At 34.4% G+C, this 23,954-nt stretch overlaps 1 protein-coding gene across 1 annotated transcript in view; it reads left to right on the forward strand.

The window, feature by feature from the left end:
* ZDHHC2 (zinc finger, DHHC-type containing 2) overlaps positions 1-23,954 on the forward strand; it is a 72,080-nt gene that overhangs the window by 40,407 nt on the left and 7,719 nt on the right. Inside the window, exons 5-11 of the mRNA XM_008570550.1 lie at positions 3,656-3,776; positions 7,233-7,302; positions 8,041-8,073; positions 13,384-13,504; positions 15,658-15,790; positions 20,895-21,021; positions 21,460-21,552. Of these exons, the coding sequence (XP_008568772.1) occupies positions 3,656-3,776; positions 7,233-7,302; positions 8,041-8,073; positions 13,384-13,504; positions 15,658-15,790; positions 20,895-21,021; positions 21,460-21,552 (698 nt within the window). The remainder of the gene's footprint in view (positions 1-3,655; positions 3,777-7,232; positions 7,303-8,040; positions 8,074-13,383; positions 13,505-15,657; positions 15,791-20,894; positions 21,022-21,459; positions 21,553-23,954) is intronic.

Consider the following 23,954-nt stretch of genomic DNA (forward strand, 5'->3'; position numbering starts at 1 on the left):
TTTTTTTTTTTTTTTTTTTTTTTTTTTGGTGGCTATTGTAAATGGGCAGGCTTTCTTGATTTCCCTTTCTGCATATTCACTATTAGAGAATAGAAATGCTACTGATTTTTGTGTGTTGATTTTGTATCCTGCTACTGTGCTGAAATCATTTATCAACTCCAAGAGTATTTTTGTAGAGGCTTTAGGCTGTTCGATATATAGGATCATGTCATCTGCAAACAGGGACAGTTTGACTTCATCTTTTCCAATCTGGATGCCCTTTATTTCATTCTCTTCTCTGATTGCTCTGGCTAGTACTTCCAACAGTATGTTGAATAGGAGTGGTGAGAGTGGGCATCCTTGTCTAGTTCCTGTTCTTAAAGGGATAGCTTTCAGCTTTTCCCCATTCAGGATGATATTGGCAGTGGGTTTATCGTATATGGCTTTAATTAGGTATAGACGGAAAGTTTCTCAACATAATTAAAGGCATATATGATAAATCCACTGCCAATATCATCCTGAATGGGGAAAAGCTGAAAGCTTTTCCTTTAAGAACAGGAACCAGACAAGGATGCCCACTCTCACTACTCCTATTCAACATAGTGTTGGAAGTACTAGCCAGAGCAATCAGAGAAGAGAAGGAAATAAAGGGCATCCAGATTGGAAAAGATGAAGTCAAACTGTCCCTGTTTGCAGATGACATGATCCTATATATCGAACAGCCTAAAGCCTCTACAAAAAAACTCTTGGAGTTGATAAATGATTTCAGCACAGTAGCAGGATACAAAATCAACACACAAAAATCAGTAGCATTTCTATTCTCCAATAGTGAATATGCAGAAAGGGAAATCAAGAAAGCCTGCCCATTTACAATAGCCACCGTTCCACAACTTATAATGGGTGGAGTGCTTACTGTGAGTCAGGACTTGATCCCTGCCCTTGTGGAGTTAAATGCTTATGGGAGAAATAGGTGAAGGACGAGTGAGCAAACATGGTAATTTCAAATTGTGGTATATACACGAAGAAAGCATACGTGGAACTGTTGGGGAGTATGACAGGAAAAGGGACAGGATAGTCTGGGTACTCACCCAAGTAAGGGAATCACAGAAGTTTTTCAAAAGGATGACACCAGGAAAGTGTGAAGGAGCCATCCATAGAAAGAGTGTGAAGAATAGTATTCTAGGCAGAGGAATTAGCATGTACAAAGTTGATGGATACTTTCTCTGGAATGACCCAGCTGTTTATTGACTATTGTAGCATTACAACATCATTTGGTGTTATACCTTTTATATCAAACATGTATTTCCAAACAAAATACCCAGTTCTGTTAAGACCATCAGTACACGTGTTTGTCAGTGTCTTTTTTTTTTCTTTCAAAACAGTTAACAGCACGTTTTTAATTTTAAAGTAGTGTCATCTACCGGTGCATGATGCCCAACCTAGATTTCTTAAGTATGAAAGAAAATCTGGGAAATCTTCTGGTAACCAGTGTGATTGCATATGATAGATCAATAAGCAATTTCAATTTTTCCACACTTCTTAAATTCTGTTATTAAGATCTCAAAGGTGACAATGTCTTCATCGCATCAGCTTCCCATTAAAGTTTTTTTCTAGAATAACTTTAAAAACAATGGAATGAATCCTAAGAATCTGTTATTCAATTGGGAGATAGTTTTCCACCTGTTGGAAATGTGGTTCCCAACCTTTTCTGTGTTTCTGTGATACTTGGAGCTGCTGCTACTCCTGCCTGGGCTGCAGGATCAGGCTGCAAGGTCCTTTTCTGGGCTTCCACATTCGACACTACTCATAGCCCTGCACCACCCTCATTTACATATGCTAGCAGTCAGAATAGTTGTGTAAATGGACTTCATTTTTTTAATCTGAAGATTTAAGGTAGCAAGCTAGTGAGGAGCGACTGATAAAAAGGATACATTAAGCTTTAATAAATGGGGCCTTCACTTTTTATTTGAAAAAGCACTGGTTGAACTGTAATTGGGAAGACTATGAAATTAATGAATAGGTAAGAAAATGCTGTGAACTTATAACAAGAGGAGTAGTTAATCTAGAGAATCCTTTTTTCAAATACCTTAGAAACTCATAAGAAGTCTAACTGTAACATATCTACTAGTTTAATGCTAATAAATTTGATATATTAATTTAGAATAATTCATATTATATAAATTTTCTACTTAGAGAAAACTTCTCTCTGTTTTTTTTACCTTAATGGATCTGAAATTTTATGGTAATATTAAACGAAAGATCATGCATGCAGAAATATTATGGTAATTTTAAAATTATTTACATTTGAAAGGTAGAGACTTCTTTTTGTTTTTAAAGTAACCTCAGTAGAACTGTCAACCCCTAAACAAAGATTTTTAAGTTTTATTTCTCTGAGGATAAAGTTTGAGGCTCAAATATCATGACCTAACTTTCACCAAACTGTTTTTCTTTCTTTCATTGACATACTTATATCACTCTTTAAAAACTTTTTAAAATTTTGTAAAATATTTCATACAAAAAAATATATACAATGCAAAATTTAAAGAAAAATTAAATGAAAACATCTGAACAATCACCCAGCCAATATATAAAATATTATTTATGTTTTCCATATCTCCTGTGTAGTTCCCAGTTGTATTTTCCTATGTTCCTAAAGAAGTAACAACCATCATGCATTTTATGCTAATTATTCATTTGTTTTTCTTTATAATGTTATCACATTTATATGAGTCCCTAAACAATAACATGTATATTCTTTAGCATGCTCGTTTTAAAATTTTATATGAATGGAATCATTCTGTATATGTTCTATAAGATGATTTGTTGTTATTCAACATTATGTTGAAATTCTTTCTTTGTTATAACCAGCCGTAGTTCATTAATTGTCAAGTGCCAATAGTATTCCATTATTTGGATATGCCACACCTCAACTTATTTATTCATTACCCTTTTGGTGGATATTTGGGTTGTGTTTCAATTTTTACCTTTCAAACAGTGTGATGCTGTGATTATCCTTGTACATGTCTCCTGGCACACATTTACAGAAGTTCATACAGACTTAACTAGGTTTGTGTGTGTGTTTGTGTGATTATCAAGGAGGAGCCCAAGCAAAATTTTTATTTTCTCAAATAAATATTTTTTAATTAATTAGGCCAAATTAGCAGCATAAGAAATAAAATGAATAATTAGATCTTTTAAGTACTGGAAGAGATTTTGTGTAATGATTATCCCTAAATTAAAAATCATTTAGATGAGAAATCCATGTGCTTGATGTATTTGTTTCTACTTTTGTTCTCAGTGGTATCCAAATGAAGAATTCATCCATTAGGCTGTATTTGTTTATTGGGCCATTTTATCTATTAATATAACTAATATTTGAATAGACCTATACAGTTTATAAGCATTTTTTACAGACTCTGTTCCCTTTTAGTTTCACAAACACCTGAGGAAGTAGTAGTTGTTATTATTATTATGATTTTTACTCCTTTTTCTTAGATGCATAAACTAATGATCTTTGAGATTAACAGACTTGCCTAGATTTCAGTCTCTATTACCTCTCTAAACATACTATATATCATTAATATTCTACAAATACCTTTTTCTATGTATAATAGAGTAGATCAGTATGTTATCATTTCTTTGAAAATACTTATTCAGATTTAAATTTATTCCACAGTTCCATCTCTCTTATGCAGAGAAAGAGTTGTTGGAGAGAGAGCCCAGAGGAGAAGCCCATCAGGAAGTTCTTAGGCGAGCAGCCAGAGACCTTCCCATCTATACCAGGACCATGTCTGGAGGTAAACGTCTGTAATGGGTGCTTTGGAACAGTATCCACATAATGTGTTGTGGTGACTGTTAGCCAGCAGATTTATATACTTGAAACTGTCAACCACTCATTTCAAAATACTGTTATTTATTGGATTGCTGTTAAATCTTTCTTGTAGAATTCTATAAAACAGAATGAAAATATGAATAAAACTGTGGCTATTCGTTTGTAGTACTACTCATTTTTAAAATTTTAATTATAGACTTTCCTATTCATATTTAATTTAAGGGAGCAATATCTATAATAAATATCAAATTAATAATTTCACATGTACTTTTCATACATTTAAAACACTATATAAATTATGTAAAACAATTTAGGGATTGGTATAATTTCCTTATCCATCTTAAAATTTGTACTAATTTTTTACAAATGTAACTAAATTAATAAATCTCTTACTAGGGTCATATTTATAAGGTAATTTAACAACTAATTGAACAGTTGTCTTAAAAACTGACACACATGGATTGTTGATACTCCCCCAGAAATTTTCATCCAGAAAAGACTCGTCCAGAAATTTTGTGACTTTAGACCTGTGCCTGCTCATTTGGTAGTCACTAACCCAGTGTGGCTATTGAGCACTTAAAATGTGGTAGTCCAAATTGTGATGTGCTTTAAGTATAAGAGACACAACTGGTTGCAAAGACCTAATATGAAAAATATATAAAATATCTCATTAATAGTTTTGTATAATTTATATTTGTTTCTAACACACTTTAGAACCATATCTAACTCTAAATCTCCACGTAATTTCTATCCTGTTTATTTTCACTGTTCCTCAATGATCAAGGGGTAATTTCCTGATTATGTTGTGAGGCTGCCCCACAGAAAAGGAACCAGAATACCCAACTGAGAATTTAAAAGGGGGTTTTTATTGGCTGGCTGGCAACTGTTCCTCCAAGAAAGTCTTGGAAGGAAGCAGCCCTGAATTGAAGTTTAGAAGGATTTTTAAAAGGTACATTTTTACATTAGTCACACAGTTATAGTTATCATATAGTTACACACATACATACATACCCTCCTGGCGTGAGGAGGGGGTTTGGGGAGGCCTAGCGCAAGCTGATAACAGAAGATGAAAGAAGCCAGTTAATCACTTAGGGATGACAAAAACTTTCACAGGGCGGTTTCCTCCTTAGGTTGTCTAGATACATCCAGATACAGCTCCTGGTTTTATCAGTCAGGGACAGCATAGGCGGGAAACAGCAAAGGCAGGCTAATATTTAGCTTTTAACTTCTATCACGATGGGGCTAAAGAGCCAAGGGGGATTTTAAACAACAATTTTTAAGCAATTCAAACACTATTTAAACTTAATTAATCTATCTTGTCACACAGCAAGCAGTTTCACAGAAGCATATGTTATGAAAGTGGGGGTCACCCTATTTCAATTAATATTATGCCACTTTGTCGGGTTCTATCCCACAAAGACAGAAATGTGCTTATGTATGTTTATGTATATTTACCTGATAAGCCTAAACAAATACTGAGGACATTTAAGCCCCTTAAGAATAAATTACTGCCTGAGTTTCCAAAGCTAGTTAATAACAACACCAAGTGCAAAAACCTGGTCTCCTTTTTCTAGTCCAGTGCTTTTCTGCTATTTATCAAAAAAGTTTTAAATTCCATAAGTAACATATGAATAAATCCTTTAAAAATTCAAGCCAGGAAGTTAAAATAAAATTCCCCTTTGACTGGTAGTTTTTAAATGATAATGAAATGATTCATTTTATTTTATTTTATTTATTTATTTTTTTGGTCCTTTTTGAGACCGGCCGCACCACGCTCAGCCAGTGAGTGCTGTGAGCACACCGGTCATCCCTATATAGGATCTGAACCCGCAGCAGGAGCGCTGCTGTGCTCCCAGCGCTGCACCGCACTCTCCTGAGTGCGCCACGGGCTCGGTCCGAAATGATTCATTTTAAATCACAGTGGGATGGTTTTAGTCAAACATAATATGACACTTAGAGTGTTTTTTAATTAAAAAGCTAAATTTCTATATATGAAATAGTATAAACAAAAAAACTTATTTCTGTTTTGATTTCCTGTGAGTTATTGCTCTACTTTGATTTGAAAGGTTTTTTCCTGTGTACATTATAAAGTAGAGACAAGTAGCATCTGAAGAAAATCTAGATTTGCCGACTGAAAATGACCTGGAAATTTTGTAACTTTGGACCCATGCTGTCCAATATGGTACCCACTAGCCCCTTGGGATTATTAAACAATTAAAACAAGCCTGTAAGTATAAAATACATAACTGGTTTCAAAGAGTTAGTAAGACAAAGGAATGTAAAAAGTATCATTAATTTTTTTATATTGATTATATGTTCAATTAATATTTTGGATATATAAGGTAAAATAAAATGTTATTAAAATTAACTTCCCCTGTCTCGTTTTGCTTATTTTAATGTAGCTACTAGAGAATTTGAGAGTATACATGTGGCTTACATTATATTTTCTGGACAACAGTGAATGAGCCAGTAATACTTTATAGCTTCATTTGGAATGTACCTGTGGGACTTCTTCATTCAGGTGATGAGCAGGACATGCCATTCATCTCTGCAATTCCTGAAAAGGGAAGTTTTCAGGGAATGATTAAGACCATATTTCAGTACTGAAAACAACTCTCTAGAGGCATTGCTGGCTAAAAAGAACTCACTTAATTCTTAGTTAATCGCAACTGTTTCATTTTTCAAGGATTATAATATTAGCTAATATAATATTGGTAATTATTTGTTGCAAATAATTCTTCCTAACTCTAAATTCATTGGTTAGGTTTTACTGATCCTCCTGGACTATCCACTTAATAATTGCTTTCCTATAATTTTGGTAGACCACTTGCATCCTGTAAAGTGCTTGTGTACTGAAATAGCATCTTCAAATCAGTCATCCATAATTGTCTTTGATATATGTATTAGAGAAGAAAAGATCAGGGCTTCAGATGCAAGAATTAAAAATCTCTATTGTAAATACTTCCACCAATAATCACTTGTATCTCACCCAAAAGAGATGTGAGATCTTTCTCAATTTAAGAAACTAATAATTTATTCATGAATTTCTAAAATGTGTTTCTATGGTTGTGTCCTTACCTAGTTGTCTTAGCAAGGCACAGGAAATAAATTGACTTAATTGAGGGAGACATTCTATTTACTTTGATAGAAATGGACATATATTTGTATCCTTTCTGAGCCCTATTATATAACTGCTGACAAATGAGAATGCCGTAGAAAAATTTCCCCAGGAGATTCTCTATTTTGGGGAATTCTGTCCAGAGCACTGTTTATATTTAAACAGAGTCAAATATCTTGTTTTTACCAAATTTAAATTCAGTGTGCTTTTTAGAATTTAAATTTGGAGAGATGATAAAAGCCATTGAAGTGTATATTCAATTCGATGTTAAGTCTAAGACTAAGTGGAGCTTTTTGTTCCTAGCAATCCGATATTGTGACAGATGCCAACTTATAAAACCAGATCGCTGCCATCACTGTTCTGTCTGTGATAAGTAAGAAAACCTTTTACTTCTGAAATATCTACATGCTGGTGGTCCTTTTATTTAGTATGTTTCTTTTCTCATTGTCTTCCAGATTATCTCCTTTTCTCCTTATTCATGCTTCTCAGACCTTTATTTGGGAAATATAATTGGTATAATCACTTGCATTAATACCAGTGTGTCTTAGGGCCACAGTCAGTTGTCCCTTTTTCCCCAGATTCATGATGATATGAAGTGCATGATTTTTAGTAGTTCTGACTTGGCTAGTTCAATTTAACAAATTCTTCTGTGACTGTTTTCCATCTTTATAAAGATGACTCAGTTGACCTCATGACAGTCAGATATTGTTATATATTTAGTATACTAAAGGACATTACTACTTGGTTTAAGGATTGATATTAAAGGAGAAGTTTTATCCAGACTTTACATAAATCTGTTGATGTTTTGTACTTTCTTTAGCACAGTATACTTGTGTATTAATATATTACATTGTTTTTAGAAAATGAGCTGATTTGCATCTTAAAGCATGTGTATTTTGAATTTAAAGTTCTATTATTATATCATAACTAGAATTGGCTATATTGTTTATTTTAGATGAGAACTTTAGCTGTTATTTAATTTTTAGATATGTAAATAATTTTGCAATATTTTACCTGCCAGAGCTCTTTGAAATAAGTGTTTTATAAATTTTCTTTTTATAATTTAATGTGATTAAAATTTTGTGGGTGTTGTGTTTTGTTTTGCTTTTAGATGTATTTTGAAGATGGATCATCATTGCCCATGGTGAGTATGGCTCTATACTTATAAACACACTTCTGTCCCTTATAAATTTTAATTAATTCAATTGATTATCTGCTTAAATATTTTCGTAAATGAAATATTACCTTTGCTGACATAGGAGGTACTTTTAGATTTAGTTTCTAACATTTGTTTAATTAGATCAAAAGAGCCTTTATTCAGGAGAATTTCCATGAAATAATGTTAAAACCAGTAGGTTAACAATATTAAAGTTAATTTTGCATGTTTGCTCAGAATAACATTTTTTTTGTATGCACATGCATAAACAGAGATTCTAAAATACTTCCCAGAATAGTACACAAATATGTACACATAAATTGCACAATACTTAACTTGAAGTTTCTGATAAAGAATTAAGTCATCTAGAGTATTAACAATTTATTATAAATAAAACTCGACATTGAGTAGAGTAGCAAACGTACAAATGTGTTTAAACAAGACTTTCTACTTAGAATTCATTAATGTTTTCTAATATTTCTAAATCATAAAATTAGGTAACTTAATAGAGGATTATTTGAAAGATCTAATTAATGAAGGTTGATTTCCCTGCCTTTTTTTGTAATATTTCATCTCAGTGTGCACATACTTCTGACAGCCATGCTAAGGTTGAAAGCCAGATTGGATTTGGACATTAATCATACATGTTCTATAAGCCTTATCTTATGTCTGAGATGGCACTACAGAAAGGTAGACATGCCCAGAAGTCTGTACTAGGTATAGGTTGAAATATGTGTAGGGAAAAGTTCTCTTAGCACCAAGAATCAATAGGGGAATATGGGGTTTACAGTATACCATATCTCTCACCAGTATACCTCTTCCTTTTCTCTACCTAGATTTTCTCCTTTAAAGTGTCAAGGCTGTTCAGATCCTGTAAGAGTAATGTTCTTCAGAAAGAAACATGTACTAATTTACATTTGCATTCATTCTTTTGCTCCTCATTCTCTTCTCTCTGTCAGCAAGTGTCCCCCGAAATATCTATAATTATGTTTTCTTAATCCTCCTTATATTCGTGTGTTCAGCCCTCGTAGCAGATGCTGTCAGTGCCCACCCACACCCCTCCCCATGAGGTCAGGGCACCTGTGGTGAGCAGTCTCATGCTCACCAACAGCTCTGCATCTCAGGCACCGTGTTTCTTTGCTTCTCTGCCTGAGGGATCTCTTCTACCTGGTAGTTTACTCAGCTCACAAGCCAGGCAGTCCAGAAGTACCAGGGCTTTAATACCTCCTGGGCCACCCTCAACCATTGAGGGCCTGGCCAATCACACATGCTTTATTGGCATTTCTTCCTTCCTTGTCTCAAATAAACTGTACCCAACGTCTTGTCTCAGGGTCTGCTTTTGGAAAACCCCTACCTAGTATCCTCCTTTCTGGATAGCCGTGTACTCTAGATTACGTAGCAGAATGGTAAAGTAATCAGGGCCATAGAGTTGACAAGTTGACTCTGATTTCTCTGCCTTTAATAAGGGACTGTGATGATAAGGAATGAAGTGATGGAAACAATCAGGATTAATCCCAGCTAGTCCATACCTATAAAGCTTGCCATGTCCTTGCTATACATACAGAATTACAAAAATAGAAAATAATTATTTACCATATAGCAGTCTTTCTATACCTGCTATCAACTTAGCTGAATAAAAAGTTATTGTGTAATTTAACAATCTTTCAAATTTGACAAATTCTATTAAGTAAGTCGAGGGGAGCAGACATAAGAGCAGATATAAGACTCTAGAGGTTTTGAAAATAGTCTCACATTGTGTACCTGCATGCTGGCTGCTATTGCTCTCACCCTTTAGAAGCCGTGTAGAAGAAGTGAATGAACTGACTGCAGTCCTTTCGACTTCTGTGTGACTGCTTCTCTGCACTGTCACTTCCCATGCTGCAACCACTGACCCCCCATCATCTCAGTCCTGGCACTCTCCTGCAGAAAGCAGTAGCTGTGCCTATTTGGGAAGGATTTGATGCCAAGGGCCTAATATTCACCTAGTACCAGCTGATTGGAGCAGCCATTTGCTGTGGTTTATTCCACATTAAAATTTTAGATTAAAAAATTTATGGGTAATATATATTTGTTCTAAATTCAAAAATAAAAGAGGTGAGTGTGTCTTACCAGCCCCCACCACCACTTTCTTCCCCTGCTCACAGGGAACCAATGTTATTAACATCATGGGCACTTTTCAAATACAAATGTGCACGTGTGTGTGTAGCCTCCCCCCTCATTTCTTTTAACACAAATGGCTACACTGTAGACTGAATATGTTCCTTTTTCTTCTTCACTTAATATATCCTGGAAATGTAGCCATATCCATACGTTAAATTTTTTTTTTTTTTTTACAGCCATTATGTGAGTGTAACAGTCACTTGTTAAAGGACCTATAAGATGTTCCCAGACTGTGGGGCAGCCTTTTTATGTAGGTCTTGTACATGGCTTTTAACTTCAGTATCTGTCAGCTTTGAGCATTTGAAACATTAGCTAAACGATGCCTCTATATTTTTCAGTGATTTCAGCGTATGTGCTGTGGCCAGTTAAGATTATCCATCAGAATTCAGGGGATCAATCTCACACTTGTGTTTTAACTAAAGTGGAGATTCTGTAGTATTTGTTTTATTGGGTTTTCTATCAGGGAATTTTTTTTTCTTTTAGTATAAAATTTTAATTAGTTTATTAGCTAATTATGTTTATAATACTTTCACATGCTTACCAAAGGTTAGGTGACACAAATAAAAGTAAATAAATTTAGCTTCAGTAATGAGACCATACATATAATCTATAATGCTTATAACAGTGACAGAAAATTTAGAAATTATTTGTCCCATTTTAAAGGGGACGAGATTGAGGCTCAGAAAAGTTAAAGAGTGGATTTAAAGTCACATAGTGAGTTTTTTGGACTTCAAAGGTCACATTCTTTTCATTGTATTTTTTTCCAACTTAGACTCAGAATGCAATTGCTCTGAAACAAAGCCAACAGCTGTGTTTTACACTCAACCTAATATAAGATGGATATTTACCTAGAAGGTGTTTTATTTCTTTATGTGAATTCATTCCTTTTCTAGATGGAGGAAGCTCAGACTCAGTATAAGTTCTCTTCCTTTTCAAATTAAGTATACAGAGCAGTAGGCAGTTAAAATGTCAAACCAAAAGCTGTTATGAAGAGAGTAAGGTATTCAAAATAAATATTATTACTATATTTCCTCTAGTAGTATACATATCAAAACTCTGTGCTACACATATCAAACTCTAAAGTACATGGTCCTTATTTGCTGACTTTCTCCTGTTTCCCAGCTCTGACATGACAAATTATACTATGCTTTTAGGTAGAAGTTAAAGTAAGTTAAATTACATGTTACAAAATCTGTGATCAAAATCATTTTCTTTCTGTAAAAATGTTCTTATCGTTGAATACAAAAGCTCCTTCTTACATTGCTGTAGGAAGAGAAACAATCTTTCCTATCCCTTCTAATTTTCCCCTAGTCTACAAGTCGTTGTTTATACCCACATTGTCCAAAGGTTTATAGCACCCCAGCCTTTCTTCACCCGTTCTTGCCTCTTGAAACGAACATAAGCAAGCAAAGGGAATATCCTGTATCCTTTTGAGACAGAATACAAGTAGACTAGGCTAATTCTTTCCAATATTATTTCTTGCCATTATTTCATTCAGATGCTATAAAAGGTAATCTCAGCAACTGGTGGCATTCCCACTGGAACCTCTAGAGTTACAAATATAACTGTTTCCATACAATGTGTACCCACAATATTTGGCTTCTTTATGAATTCATTTGCCATATACAAGACCCTTAAGTACAAAAATTGCTAAATCTAATGCTATTCCCTTTACCTTATATTTTTGGAGGCAGAAAATGTAAACATTTTTTATGTGAACATAGTTTCATTTTTAAAAATCTAGAAAGAGGGCCGAGCCCGTGGCGCTGGGAGCGCAGCAGCGCTCCCGCCGTGGGTTCGGATCCTATATAGGGATGACCGGCGCTCTCACAGCGCTCACTGGCTGAGCGTGGCGCGGCCGGGCTCAAAAAGGACAAAAAAATAATAATAATAAAAATAAAAAATAAAAATCTAGAAAGAGGGCCGAGCCCGTGGCGCTGGGAGCGCAGCAGCGCTCCCGCCGTGGGTTCGGATCCTATATAGGGATGACCGGTGCTCTCACAGCGCTCACTGGCTGAGCGTGGCGCGGCTGGTCTCAAAAAGGACAAAAAAATAATAATAATAAAAATAAAAAATAAAAATCTAGAAAGAGATGTTTCATTTTATTAGCAAAGACAATAAAGAATGAGATTATTTTACCAATCTTGTACTGAGAACAGTGACATTTGAGGAAAGAAACAATACATGTATGTTCTATGCAATAGGTTTATCGTACCAGTTAACAAAGAGTTAACCAGTAAAGATGTCAGCCAGTCCCACTTAGGTGGTATATAGAATTATATAACGTCATCCAGTAATGCCCTTGTCTTTATGAAAAGGAAAAAAGACTTTGATGGAAGGAAAGTGTGACTATAAAATGAGTTGTGTTTCTGTTTATGTTTACTGATTTGATAGTTTGAATTCTAGCCCTGCCCCAATATAATGATTTTAGAGTAAGAACTGAGAAGTTATAAATTTGCATATTTAGACTCATAGAACTTAGAGCTTGCTTTCAGAAATGATCTCAGAATGCTTATTTTAAAGATAAGAAAAAATGAAATTCTAATAGACTATCTCACTTCCTCAGAGCCACGTAATTATTTAGCGTCAGATGAGCATTACCACACTGGCTGTGTGGCTCCCAGCCTATTTCTTTTCTTAAATCTCCCATTTAATATGCTTTTACAATCTGGTTGCTTCAGTAATGGCATGCAAGGAGTAGTTTGTGAAGATATTTCATCTAATTTGGGAAAATATAAAAGATTTTAGCTTACTTAATCACAGTTGGAAATCAAACCCAAAGACAACATAGAGGAAGGATTTGGTAGATTAATCTGACTTGATTAGGTTTCTCACAAGCCCTTGCTTTTAGGCATGTGCTTATTTGTTATAATTGGACGTGAAATGTAATTACATTGTTCATGATTGATTAAAGCAATATTAAATATCATGCTTTAAAAATCCAAACACAAACATTCCTTTTTAGTGAAATGGATTTTTAAATGTTTGTATGTATAAAGAAATCTTATTATACTTAAAGAAATGCCAATAAATTTAAAAGAGAGATAACTAAATACTGTATTAAGTTTGAGCATATGCTTATGTATGCCCATGCTGAAGATGTAAAACTCATTGAAAATGTTTGTGTTTTGTTGACAGGGTGAACAATTGTGTTGGATTTTCAAATTATAAATTCTTCCTCCTTTTCTTGGCTTATTCTCTGCTGTACTGCCTTTTTATTGCTGCTACAGATTTACAGTATTTTATCAAATTTTGGACGGTAAGTGCAAAACCAGCTCTTTGGTGATTTTTTTTTTTTTTCAGTGTATATAGATTTTCAGTAGAGAATTATTTCAGACACTGATTTATAGAATAGAGCTAATTTGCATACAGTCAGTCCTCATTATTCACAGATTCTGTATTTGTTATATCACCTACTCACTATAATTTATTTGTAACCCCTAAATTGATACTGACAGAGCATTCATGGTCATCTGCAGACTTATACAGAATGGCAAAAATTTGAGTTGCCCCATGTGCACATTCCCAGTTGAGGTCAAACAAGGCATCTCTGTGCCTTCTTGTTTCAGCTCTCTTACTATAAACAAATGTGCTTTTCACAGTCTATTAGTGCCATGTTTTTTGCATTTTGTGCTTTTTGTTGGTGATTTTGTTGTTAAAAATGGTCAAGCATAGTGCTGAAGTGCTGTCTGATATTTCTAACAAAAGAAGACTGATGTGTCTTACGGAGACAGTACACGCCTTAGATAAGGTTCATTCAGGCATGAGTTACAGTGTTGTTGGCAGTCAGTTTTGTATTAATGAATCAACAATATATATTAAGTAAGGTGCCCGTTTGCAGAAACACACAAGGTCATGTGTAGTAACCAGTGGACAAAGATGTGACCAGAGGCTCATGGAACTCAACTCTGTCTTTTCTCTAGGGGCAGCAGTTCAATATTCACAGTGTTCCTGGCAATTTTATCAAATGTAACTACTGCAAATTACAAGAACTGACTATATAAGAAGTTTATTTCAGTATTTTAAAATAGAAGTGTTTTCCTTATGTAAGAAGGTTATTTTTTAAACTGTTATGTTTGTAATGTCCTGAATTTTTATTAGGTATTGCTTGGTTAGGCTTCAGGTAACTTATTTTTTTTCTACAGTATGTTTTTTAAACGTAGGCAAAACCAAGTTAAAATTGAGTGTTTTAAATATCCAAGGATACTCCTTGTAAGCACCAAATGATGATAAAAAGCAGTTTGTCCCCTGCCAGGGTTGCTTTATTATGTTCATTAAGTTGTCCTTTGTTATGGTGAGAGTTTCTGAAGTACTTGATCATTTACGTGGGAGTTGAACCCAATTTAATACCAAAGGGTTATTGAATGCCTACTATGTGCCAGTTACATTACTAAGCACTAGAAATGGACATGCTCCTAGCATTTAAAGATACTTCCAGTGTACAGCTTGAAGAATGATCCCTAATGAATGTCCGGGAGAATGTTACCTTACTGCTGCTTATTCCTATGGATGGTTTCAAATATTTTTGAAAAGGAGTGATCAGGTTTTCACTGTGCAGAGACCCTGCTGTCAAAAGCTGTCAGTGAGATCTTGTGACCTGTGTCAATCTGACAGGTAGTACATGATATTCAAGCATTATGACTTTCTATTAGAAAGGGCCACCTACTGGTAGCTCTGGCCGTGTACTAAGTGTTCACAGCTCAAGCTCTCCATTCCAGTGCAAGTCCAGGTCTCCATGGACATAACAGTGAGTGAGAGTCAAACTCGTTTTGCTTTGAGATGGACTGTTTCAGCCCGTGGGTTTTATAAGGTTTACTTTAGACAGTTGTTAGGCACTAGAGTTGATCTTTTCTGTGAAACTATTATTTAAAATACCTTGAAACATTATTGTGGATGTGTTGTTGTATGTATTCTTTTAGCTGATGCTGTTGTTTGTAGTAACGCAAAACATCAATGAGAATAGTAGCTAAATTGTGCCAGTTAACCTTCATTCTCTGGCATTAAAATAAAACTATTTAAACATCTGTGAATCCGTAGTGTGTTAAAACATGTTCAGGTAGTAAATTTGAAACTATATTTTATAGGTTCCTCTTGTCTTGCTTCCTGCCGTTATTGCTCACACGTATACTATCATAATTTTTCTATGATTAGTTATGCAGAATAAAATAAATATCCAAAATTTTAATATATTTTCTATATAGGTATTCATATTCCAATAAACATTTATTTTAATCCAATGAAATATATACATATATATATTTCCCCTAAAGTTTTAACAGAAAGCTATGTATCTTTTCTCTCAATATAAAAAATATTTGAAGCCCCCCCAAAAAATCTTACTAATTTCCTTATAAAAATAGGGGAATACTTATCCCTTTGACAAAACATTTTATTTTCTTCCTTTCTTTATAGAATGGCCTACCTGATACTCAAGCCAAGTTCCATATTATGTTTTTATTCTTTGCTGCAGCTATGTTTTCTGTCAGCTTGTCTTCTCTGTTTGGCTATCATTGTTGGCTAGTCAGCAAAAATAAATCTACTTTAGGTGAGTATCCACTTATTGTAGTAGACAGAACTTTAAATACATGTAAAGATATTCAGTTAAAATTGCCATACGGTTAAATGCTGTCCTGTCCTGAAGTGGTAAAAATCATTCTCATTTCCCCACATTTTTTTGTGGGATGTCACTTGGACACATATAAGTTCACTCATTCCATGTACTTATTGACTATTCATTGTGTGTAAAGCATTATGTATATACAGTAGTGAGCAAAAGCAAAACAATCCAGTGAGGGGCACAAAAATTAATAACCAAACATAAAAGTAATTACAAAATGCTTTGAAGGAAACAAACAGGATGCTGAGGTATGAATAAAGGGCTGGAGATGGTGGGAGGGAACCTACCTAGAATGAGTGGTCAGGAAGGAGCTCACCGAAACAAAAAGTACTTAACCTAAGAATTCAGCTGTGGAAAGAGCGAGAACATTTTAGGCAGAGAAAACAGAATGTTCACAAGCCCTACAGATCTGGGAAGCAGCAGAAGCAGTGCTTAGGGGGAAATGTATAGCTATAAATGCCTACGTTAAAAAATAAGATACATCACAATCAATAACTTTGCAACTTAAGGAACTAGAAAAAGAAGGGAAAAGTAAATCCAAAGCCAGCAGAAGGAAGGAAATAATAAAGATAGGAGGTAATGAAAATAGAGAATTAAAAATATATTAAAAAAATCAGTAGTTGATCCTGTGAAAATATCAATAAATTTGACAAGCCTTAGCTAGAAAGAAAAAAAGAGAATACTCATCATGAAAATTAGAAATCAAAGTGGGGACATTACTACTGATTTTACAGAAATAAAAAGGATTAAAAGAGAATACCATAACTATCATATGTCAGAAAATTAGGTAACTAAATGAAATGGACAAATTATTAGAAACATGTAAACTACCAAACTGACTCAAGAAGAAATAGAAAATCAATAAGACCTATAGCAAGTAAAGAGATTGAATCAGTAATAACACATCTCACAACAAAGAAAAGTCCAGGAAAAGAGGACTTCACTGGTGAATTCTACCAAACATTTAAAGAAGAATTAACACCAATTCTTCTCCAACTCTGCCAGAAATTAGGAGAGAAGGAACAATTTCTAACTCATTCTATGAGTCCAGCATTGCCCCAATTCCAAAGCCAGACAGAGTCATCATAAGCAAACTACAGACCAATATCCCTTTATGAATATAAATGCAACGATCCTTAACAAAATACTAGCATACTAAATCCAGCAACATTAAAAGTATTGTACACCGTGATCAAGTGGGATTTATCCTAGGAATGCAAGGGTATTTCAGTATACCAAAATCAATCACTGGTAATATACCATATTAATAGAATGAAGGGAAAAATACATGATCATCTCAATTGATGCAGAAAATGTACTTGACAAAATCCAACACCCTTTCATAATAAAGAAAAGAACACACTTAACAAGGAATAGAAGGGGATTCTTCAACCTGATAAAGAGTATTTATGAGAAATCTACAGCTATCATTATACTTGGTGGTGAAAAACTGAAAGCTTTCTCCTTAAGATCAGGAACAAAACAAGGATGCCCTCCTTCACGACGGCTATTCCACGTTGTACTGGAAGTTCTAGCCAGCGCAGTTAGTCAGGGAAAAGGAATAAACGCATAGAAAAGAAAGAAGTAAACGATCCCTATTCACAGATGACATGATCTTATATATAGAAAACCCTAAAGAATTCACAGTAAAAAATATTGGCAGTCAAAAACAAAATCTGAAAAGTTGCATGATGTAAGATCTGTATACAGAAAAATTAGTTATATTTCTGTACATTAGCAAGGGACCATCCTAAAAGGAAATTAAGAAAGCAGTTCTATTTACAAAAACATTCAAAAGAATAAAAATAGTTAGGGATAAATCTAACCAAGAAAGTGCAACACTAGCACACAAAAACTACAGTTTTACTGAAAAAAATTTTAAAAGACCAAAATAAATGGTAAGACTTCCCATGTTCATGGACTGGAAGACCTAATGTTAAGATGGCAGTACTACTCAAAGTGACGTACAGATTCAGTGCAATTTTAATGCCCCCTCCCTTTTTTGTGTGTAAATGGAAAAGCTGATCCTCAAATTCATATAGAATTGCTGGAGACCCTAAATAGCCAAAACAATATTCACCAAAAAGAGAACAAAGTTGGAAGACTCACATTCCTGATTTCAAAACTTACTACAAAGCAAAAGTGGTTAAAACAGTGTGCTACTAGCATAAGGATAAACATATAGACCAATGGAATAGAATTGAGAGTCCAGAAATGGACCTGTACATCTTTAGCCAATTAATTTTTGGCAAGGGTGCCAAGGCCATTCGGTGGGAAAAGAATAATATTTTTAACAAATGGTACTGGGACAACTTGATATCCATATGACAAAGAATGAAACTGGACTCTTACCTCACTGTATACAAAAATTAAAATGGGTCAGTGACCTAAACAGAAGAGCTAAAACTATAAAGCTTCTAGAAGAGGACATAGGGATAAATCTTTAGGACTTTGAATATGGCAATGAATAACACCAAAAAGATGAGCAACAAAAGAAAAATAGGTAATATAGACTCTATCAAAATTAAAAACTTTTGTGCATCAAAAGACAGTGTAAAGAAAGTAAAAAGACAACATACAGAATGAGAATAATTGCAAGTTATAAATCTCATAAAGGCCTAGTAACCAGAATACACAAAGAAATCTTACAACTCAACAGTGAAAAGATGTACAACCCAGTTAAAAATTGGCAAAGGATTTGAATAGGCATTTAAATAAACATTTCTCCAAAGAAAATATACTAATGGTTAACAAGCACAAAATAATATGCTCAATCAACATCATTTAGTTATTAAGGAAATACAAATCAAAACCACAGTGATACATGATTTCACACCTACTAGGATGGCTGTAAAAAAAAACAAAAAACAGTAAGTGCTGATGAGAGTGTAGAGAAATTGGAACCCTTATACACTGTTGGTAAAAAAAGAAAATTCCACTGAAAAACAGTTCAGCAGTTCCTCAAAAAGTTACACATAGAATTATTATACGACCAGACAGTTCCACTATTAGGTATATACCCAAAAGAATTGAAAACAGGGACTCAGGTACTTGTACACCAGTGTTCATAGCAGCATTATAAACAATAATCGAAAGGTAGAAACAACCAAATGCCCATCAAAGTATAGAGAAAATGTGGCATATCTATACAGTGGAATATTATTCAGCCATAAAAAGAAATGGGCTACTAATACATGCTATAATATGTATGAACCTTGAGAACACACTGAGTGAAAGAAGCTGATCACAAATGATTATGTATTGTATGATTCCATTTATATGAAATATCCAGAATAAGTAAATCCACAGAGAAACATCATATTAGAGGTCACCAGGGGATGAGGAGAGGGGAGTGACTTAATTGGTATGAAACTTCTTTGGGGGTGACAAAAATATTCTGGTACTTGATATAGGCAGTAGTTACACAAAATTGTAAATATACCAAGTGCAACTGAATTGTTCAATTTAAAATGGTTAATTTTGGGCCAGCCTGTGGCTCACTTGGGAGAGTGTGGTGCTGATAACACCAAGGCCATGGGTTCGGATCCCTCTATAGGGATGGCCAGTTAGCTCACTTGGAAGAGCGTGGTGCTGACAACACCAAGTCAAGGGTTAAGATCCCCTTACCAGTCGTCTTTTTAAAAAATAAAATAAAATGGTTAACTTTATGTTCTATGTATTTCACTTCAATTAAATTTTTAAAAAGCCTTAAAGGAAAAGAGGAAAAAAGCTAGGAATATTTGAGAAACTATACGTGTGGTTGGAGCATAGAAAGCTAAAGAATGAGATACTCTATGCTAAATTTAGGAGTTTGGGAATGCAACCAGGACTTATAAATCCTTACGATCACAAAAGACACTTTAAACTGTGAGATTCCATTATTATAATATACAATGAAGATGAATTGTTAATTATGCTAATTTTTAATATTCAGGTGAAATCTTACTACAGTAAATACTTTAGGGTGAATTTATTGGTATAATAAAGTAATTCCTAAGCAAGGTATCTCATTTCAAATTATGTATAGGACAATGAAATTACAATTTAACAAAAGTAAATAAATTGTTTCTAGAAGTTTTTAACTTCTTAAAACTTCTAGATTTAGCTTGTAGCACTGAAAGGAGTTTGGATGATATGGTCGTATAATTTAAAAAATGTTTTATAAGAAGCTATATTCCTGGGGTGACAGATGCTAAGGATCGTGCAAATTGCCACATTTTTCAGAGTACCTGACTGTGCCAGTTAGATTTTCTTTTTAAAATAATGGATAAAATTATGCACTGTATTTCTATACTTGCTTATGCTCCAAAAATAAAATTTTAGATTTTGCATTTCAGCATTATTCAAGAAGAAAATGTAGCATTATGGAGGGAACATTGGTGACCTTGATCAAGTCCTAGTTCTGTCGCTTATTTGTTGTGTGACCTTGGGCAAGTCCCAGAGCCTCTCTGAACCTCAACTTCAATATGCAAGTGGGCAAAATCAAATGCAAAGTGTGGTTGTGGATTGGATGCTGGTTTGGACAAACTAGCTTTAAAGTACATTTTTGAGTCAGCTGGAAAATTTTTGTGATTATATGAGATAAAATTTCAATGAAATTGGAAAATGGAGTTTATTGATTCAAAAAAGTAGTTTGTGGAATGTATGTATAGTCTCATTTTGGTTTAAAAAACAATGTAGATTTGTATATACCTCTGTCTATCTACCTATCTACCTACCTCTATATCTAAAGATCCAGAGATGTGAAGTTTTAATTTATTTGCTAGTTCGTGTTTTCTAATTTTCTGCAATGCACGTGTACTGCCATAATAATAAAAGGGTTATTTAAAAATTAAAATAGGAGTACTGATAGCTTATGATATTTGAAAAGTAATAGACAGCCCCTATTTCAGGGCTGTTTATAGGCATATAAGTACTCACAGGAAGCTGGCCATTCATCTTCAGTTTCCTCATTTAATTCAATTCTTTCTAAATATTAGGGATTACTAGTAAATATGTTCTATTCTCACATGATTGCTTTCCATCGTTTTAGAGGCATTCAGAAGTCCAGTATTTCGACATGGAACAGATAAGAATGGATTCAGTCTGGGTTTTAGTAAAAACATGAGACAAGTTTTTGGGGATGAGAAGAAGTACTGGTTGCTACCCATTTTTTCAAGGTACTTTGTTGTTTAATTTTTCAGGAAAGTAATCCAGCAAAAGATAATTTTAGACCCTGACCTGATTATTATACAACATATATATTTATCAAAACATCAGACTGTACCCCATAACTAAGTACAATTACAATGTGTCAATTCAAATAAAAATTTTTTAAAGAAAAGATAATTTCAGGAAAAGCCTCTAGTTCCATAGATCTATAATTCTACATAGGAACTCATATTTTTTAAAGTATTATTTATGATTCACTATTATATAAATGTGAAAATCAGTTAATTCATCAGTTCCCTAAATATAAACACTGTATTAAAGCAATATCTGATACACGTTTTGCCTATAATATAACATGTTTTGCTCTCAGACATCAGTATTTTAACAGGGTTTCACTCTGTCGTCTTTTTTGTGATTGCATTGTTAAGTTTTTATTTTGCTTATAGTCTAGGTGATGGCTGCTCCTTTCCAACTTGCCTTGTTAACCAGGATCCTGAACAACCATCTACTCCTGCAGGACTGAATTCAACAGCTAAAAAGTAATCCTGTATTTTTTTTTTTCCATTTTACTTTCAGATAATGTATTTTATTCTGTGTGTCCTTTGCTTATATGTTTCTTTGAAAAAAAATTTTAATAACATACGATAATTGACTACAGTGGTTTCCACTTGGAATGAGGGAGAGAAGAGAGACTGATTGGGGCGGGATACATAAGAAACCTTGATTAAACTTGTAAAACTCTATTAATCTATGTGGTGGGTAAAGGGTGTTAATTCTTTAGTATAGTGCTTAAAAGAAAAAAGCGTGAGTCAAAATTTGCTCCCCACTGCTCAGGTGAGCAGATACTGTAAAATTCCCCTCTGACTCTCCAGTTCTTTCCTCTGTGTGGTAACTGTTAAGGAGACCAGAGAAACTTCCCTAGATCAGGTCTTTGGAGATCAAATGGAACCCCAACCTGACAATTCCACTAGCAATATGCACCATCCTCAGTGCTTTTTAAAGAGCTCTAAGCATTATCTGAGCCATTTCCATGGAGAAAGAAGGGAAGAGATCTTCGAAATTCATTGTCTGAACACTTTTGGTACAGCTTTAAGTTTGTTTTGATTCCAGTCTATCAAGAATTTGAGGTTGGCAACAGAAAAACTTAAAATTTGATTCTGAATTTGCTACTAACTGGCAAAAGGAAAAACTACTTAAGTTTTTAAATGCTACATATAAATTTTCAGTGGTTTGAAACATTAACTTTTATATCTGTATGGCAGATTTATTTTGAGTATGACCAAACCTTTCATTTTTAATTGAAAGCCAATAGCAAGAGCATAACCATAATATTATTCCTCATTAAATTTTAGAGATTTTCTTAGTTGCTCCAATAGCACATACACAGGACCTAGACCAACACTTCTTTTGTTCAGTGAGCATTTCTTACTGGTCACAGGACTTTTTACTAGGGAGCCTGGAGTGACCCCAAACTACTTCTCAAAGCAGTGCTTCTAGCACCATTTCAAAGTCATTTTACATTATCAAAAGTGATGAAACCTACCCACCACTCAATCCCTAGAGTGAGCAATGTATACACCAGACTCTACCCATTAGTGAAGAGGCCATTTTGATGTATTTCACAGGGACATTCAAAAGCATCAGAGTCTGTTTGTTACTGGATCATGCCCTGTGAGTTTGGGCTTGGAAATTCCACAGAGCCAAATGTTAATGGTTTTTCTTATACTTCAATACACAAAAATTCAGTTTGAATAAATTATTTAGAGTATATTTTTGAAGCTTTTAAAAAACTTATCGGTAGTTTACAATAATATTTTTTACCTTCGTTAAATGGCTTTTGTAGTTTAAGAATATTGGGGTTTTAGAGACAGTAACTCTCTTTCCACAAAGAGTATCATGGGGCTTTGGGAGAAATCCTACTCTGGCACTGTTATCCTGCTAGGTTATCTAGAAGAAGTCTAGGCCTCTCTTCTCTTTCCTTTAAATGCTGTCGTTAGATTTTGACAGCTAGCATCTCTTTCTTCTACAAAATTTTATAATTTCCCTTGTTTAGCGCATACAAAATTTCTTTGGCTTGTCCTGCTCTCTTCTGTATTCCAGAGTGATATATCTGATTGCCTACTTTACATACCCACTGGAATATCCAAAAGTCATCTCCAGCTGAACAGGTTCAAAGCATAACCTTGAATTTAATTCCCAGCCATTTATACGTCACCCTGCCCTAGAACTGATTCTCCTCTATTCTTTTTTATTTTATTTTATTTTATTTTAACTTCTCAATATACATTGTAGTTGATTTTTGTGAATTTTTTTTTTGGTTGCTGGCCCGTATGGGGAGATCCAAACCCTTGACCTTAGTGTTATAACACTGTGTTCTAACCAACTGAGCTCACCGGCCAGCCCCTCTCCTCTGTTCTTCCGTATGTCAGTATTAATGACCTCCACTCTCCCAGGTCTTCAGGCCAGAAACTATGGAGTAACCCTAGATTTCTCTCTTTCAATTGCCTTGTATTTATTCCATTTGCAAATCCTCTCAGATGCCCCCTTAAAATATATCTATAATCTGAATACTTTCTTAACACCTCCATGGCTGCTTTCCTGGTCCAAGCCATTATCACATCTCACAGGGATTGTTTCAATAGTTTCCTAACTGATCTTCCCAGCTTCATTTGGCCCCACTCCAGTCTATTCTCCATTGAGGATATAAATCAGATTGTGTTACTCTTCTGCTCAAAACCCTCTATTGGTTTCCCGTCTTACTCAGAATAAAAGTAATAAATGTCTTTACCATGGTTTACAAGACCCTGTCTGATCTGGCCCCAGAAGGCTCTCTGATGTCATTCCTTGTCACTTTTCTGTCACTCACAGCCCTCATACACACAGATCTTCCTGCTGTTTTTTTTTTTTTTTTTTTTTGCCTTTTTTCGTTGAAGGTATAGGG

The sequence above is a fragment of the Galeopterus variegatus genome, unplaced genomic scaffold, assembly GCF_000696425.1.
Source record: "Galeopterus variegatus unplaced genomic scaffold, G_variegatus-3.0.2 Scaffold612, whole genome shotgun sequence".
Classification (NCBI taxonomy): domain Eukaryota; kingdom Metazoa; phylum Chordata; class Mammalia; order Dermoptera; family Cynocephalidae; genus Galeopterus; species Galeopterus variegatus.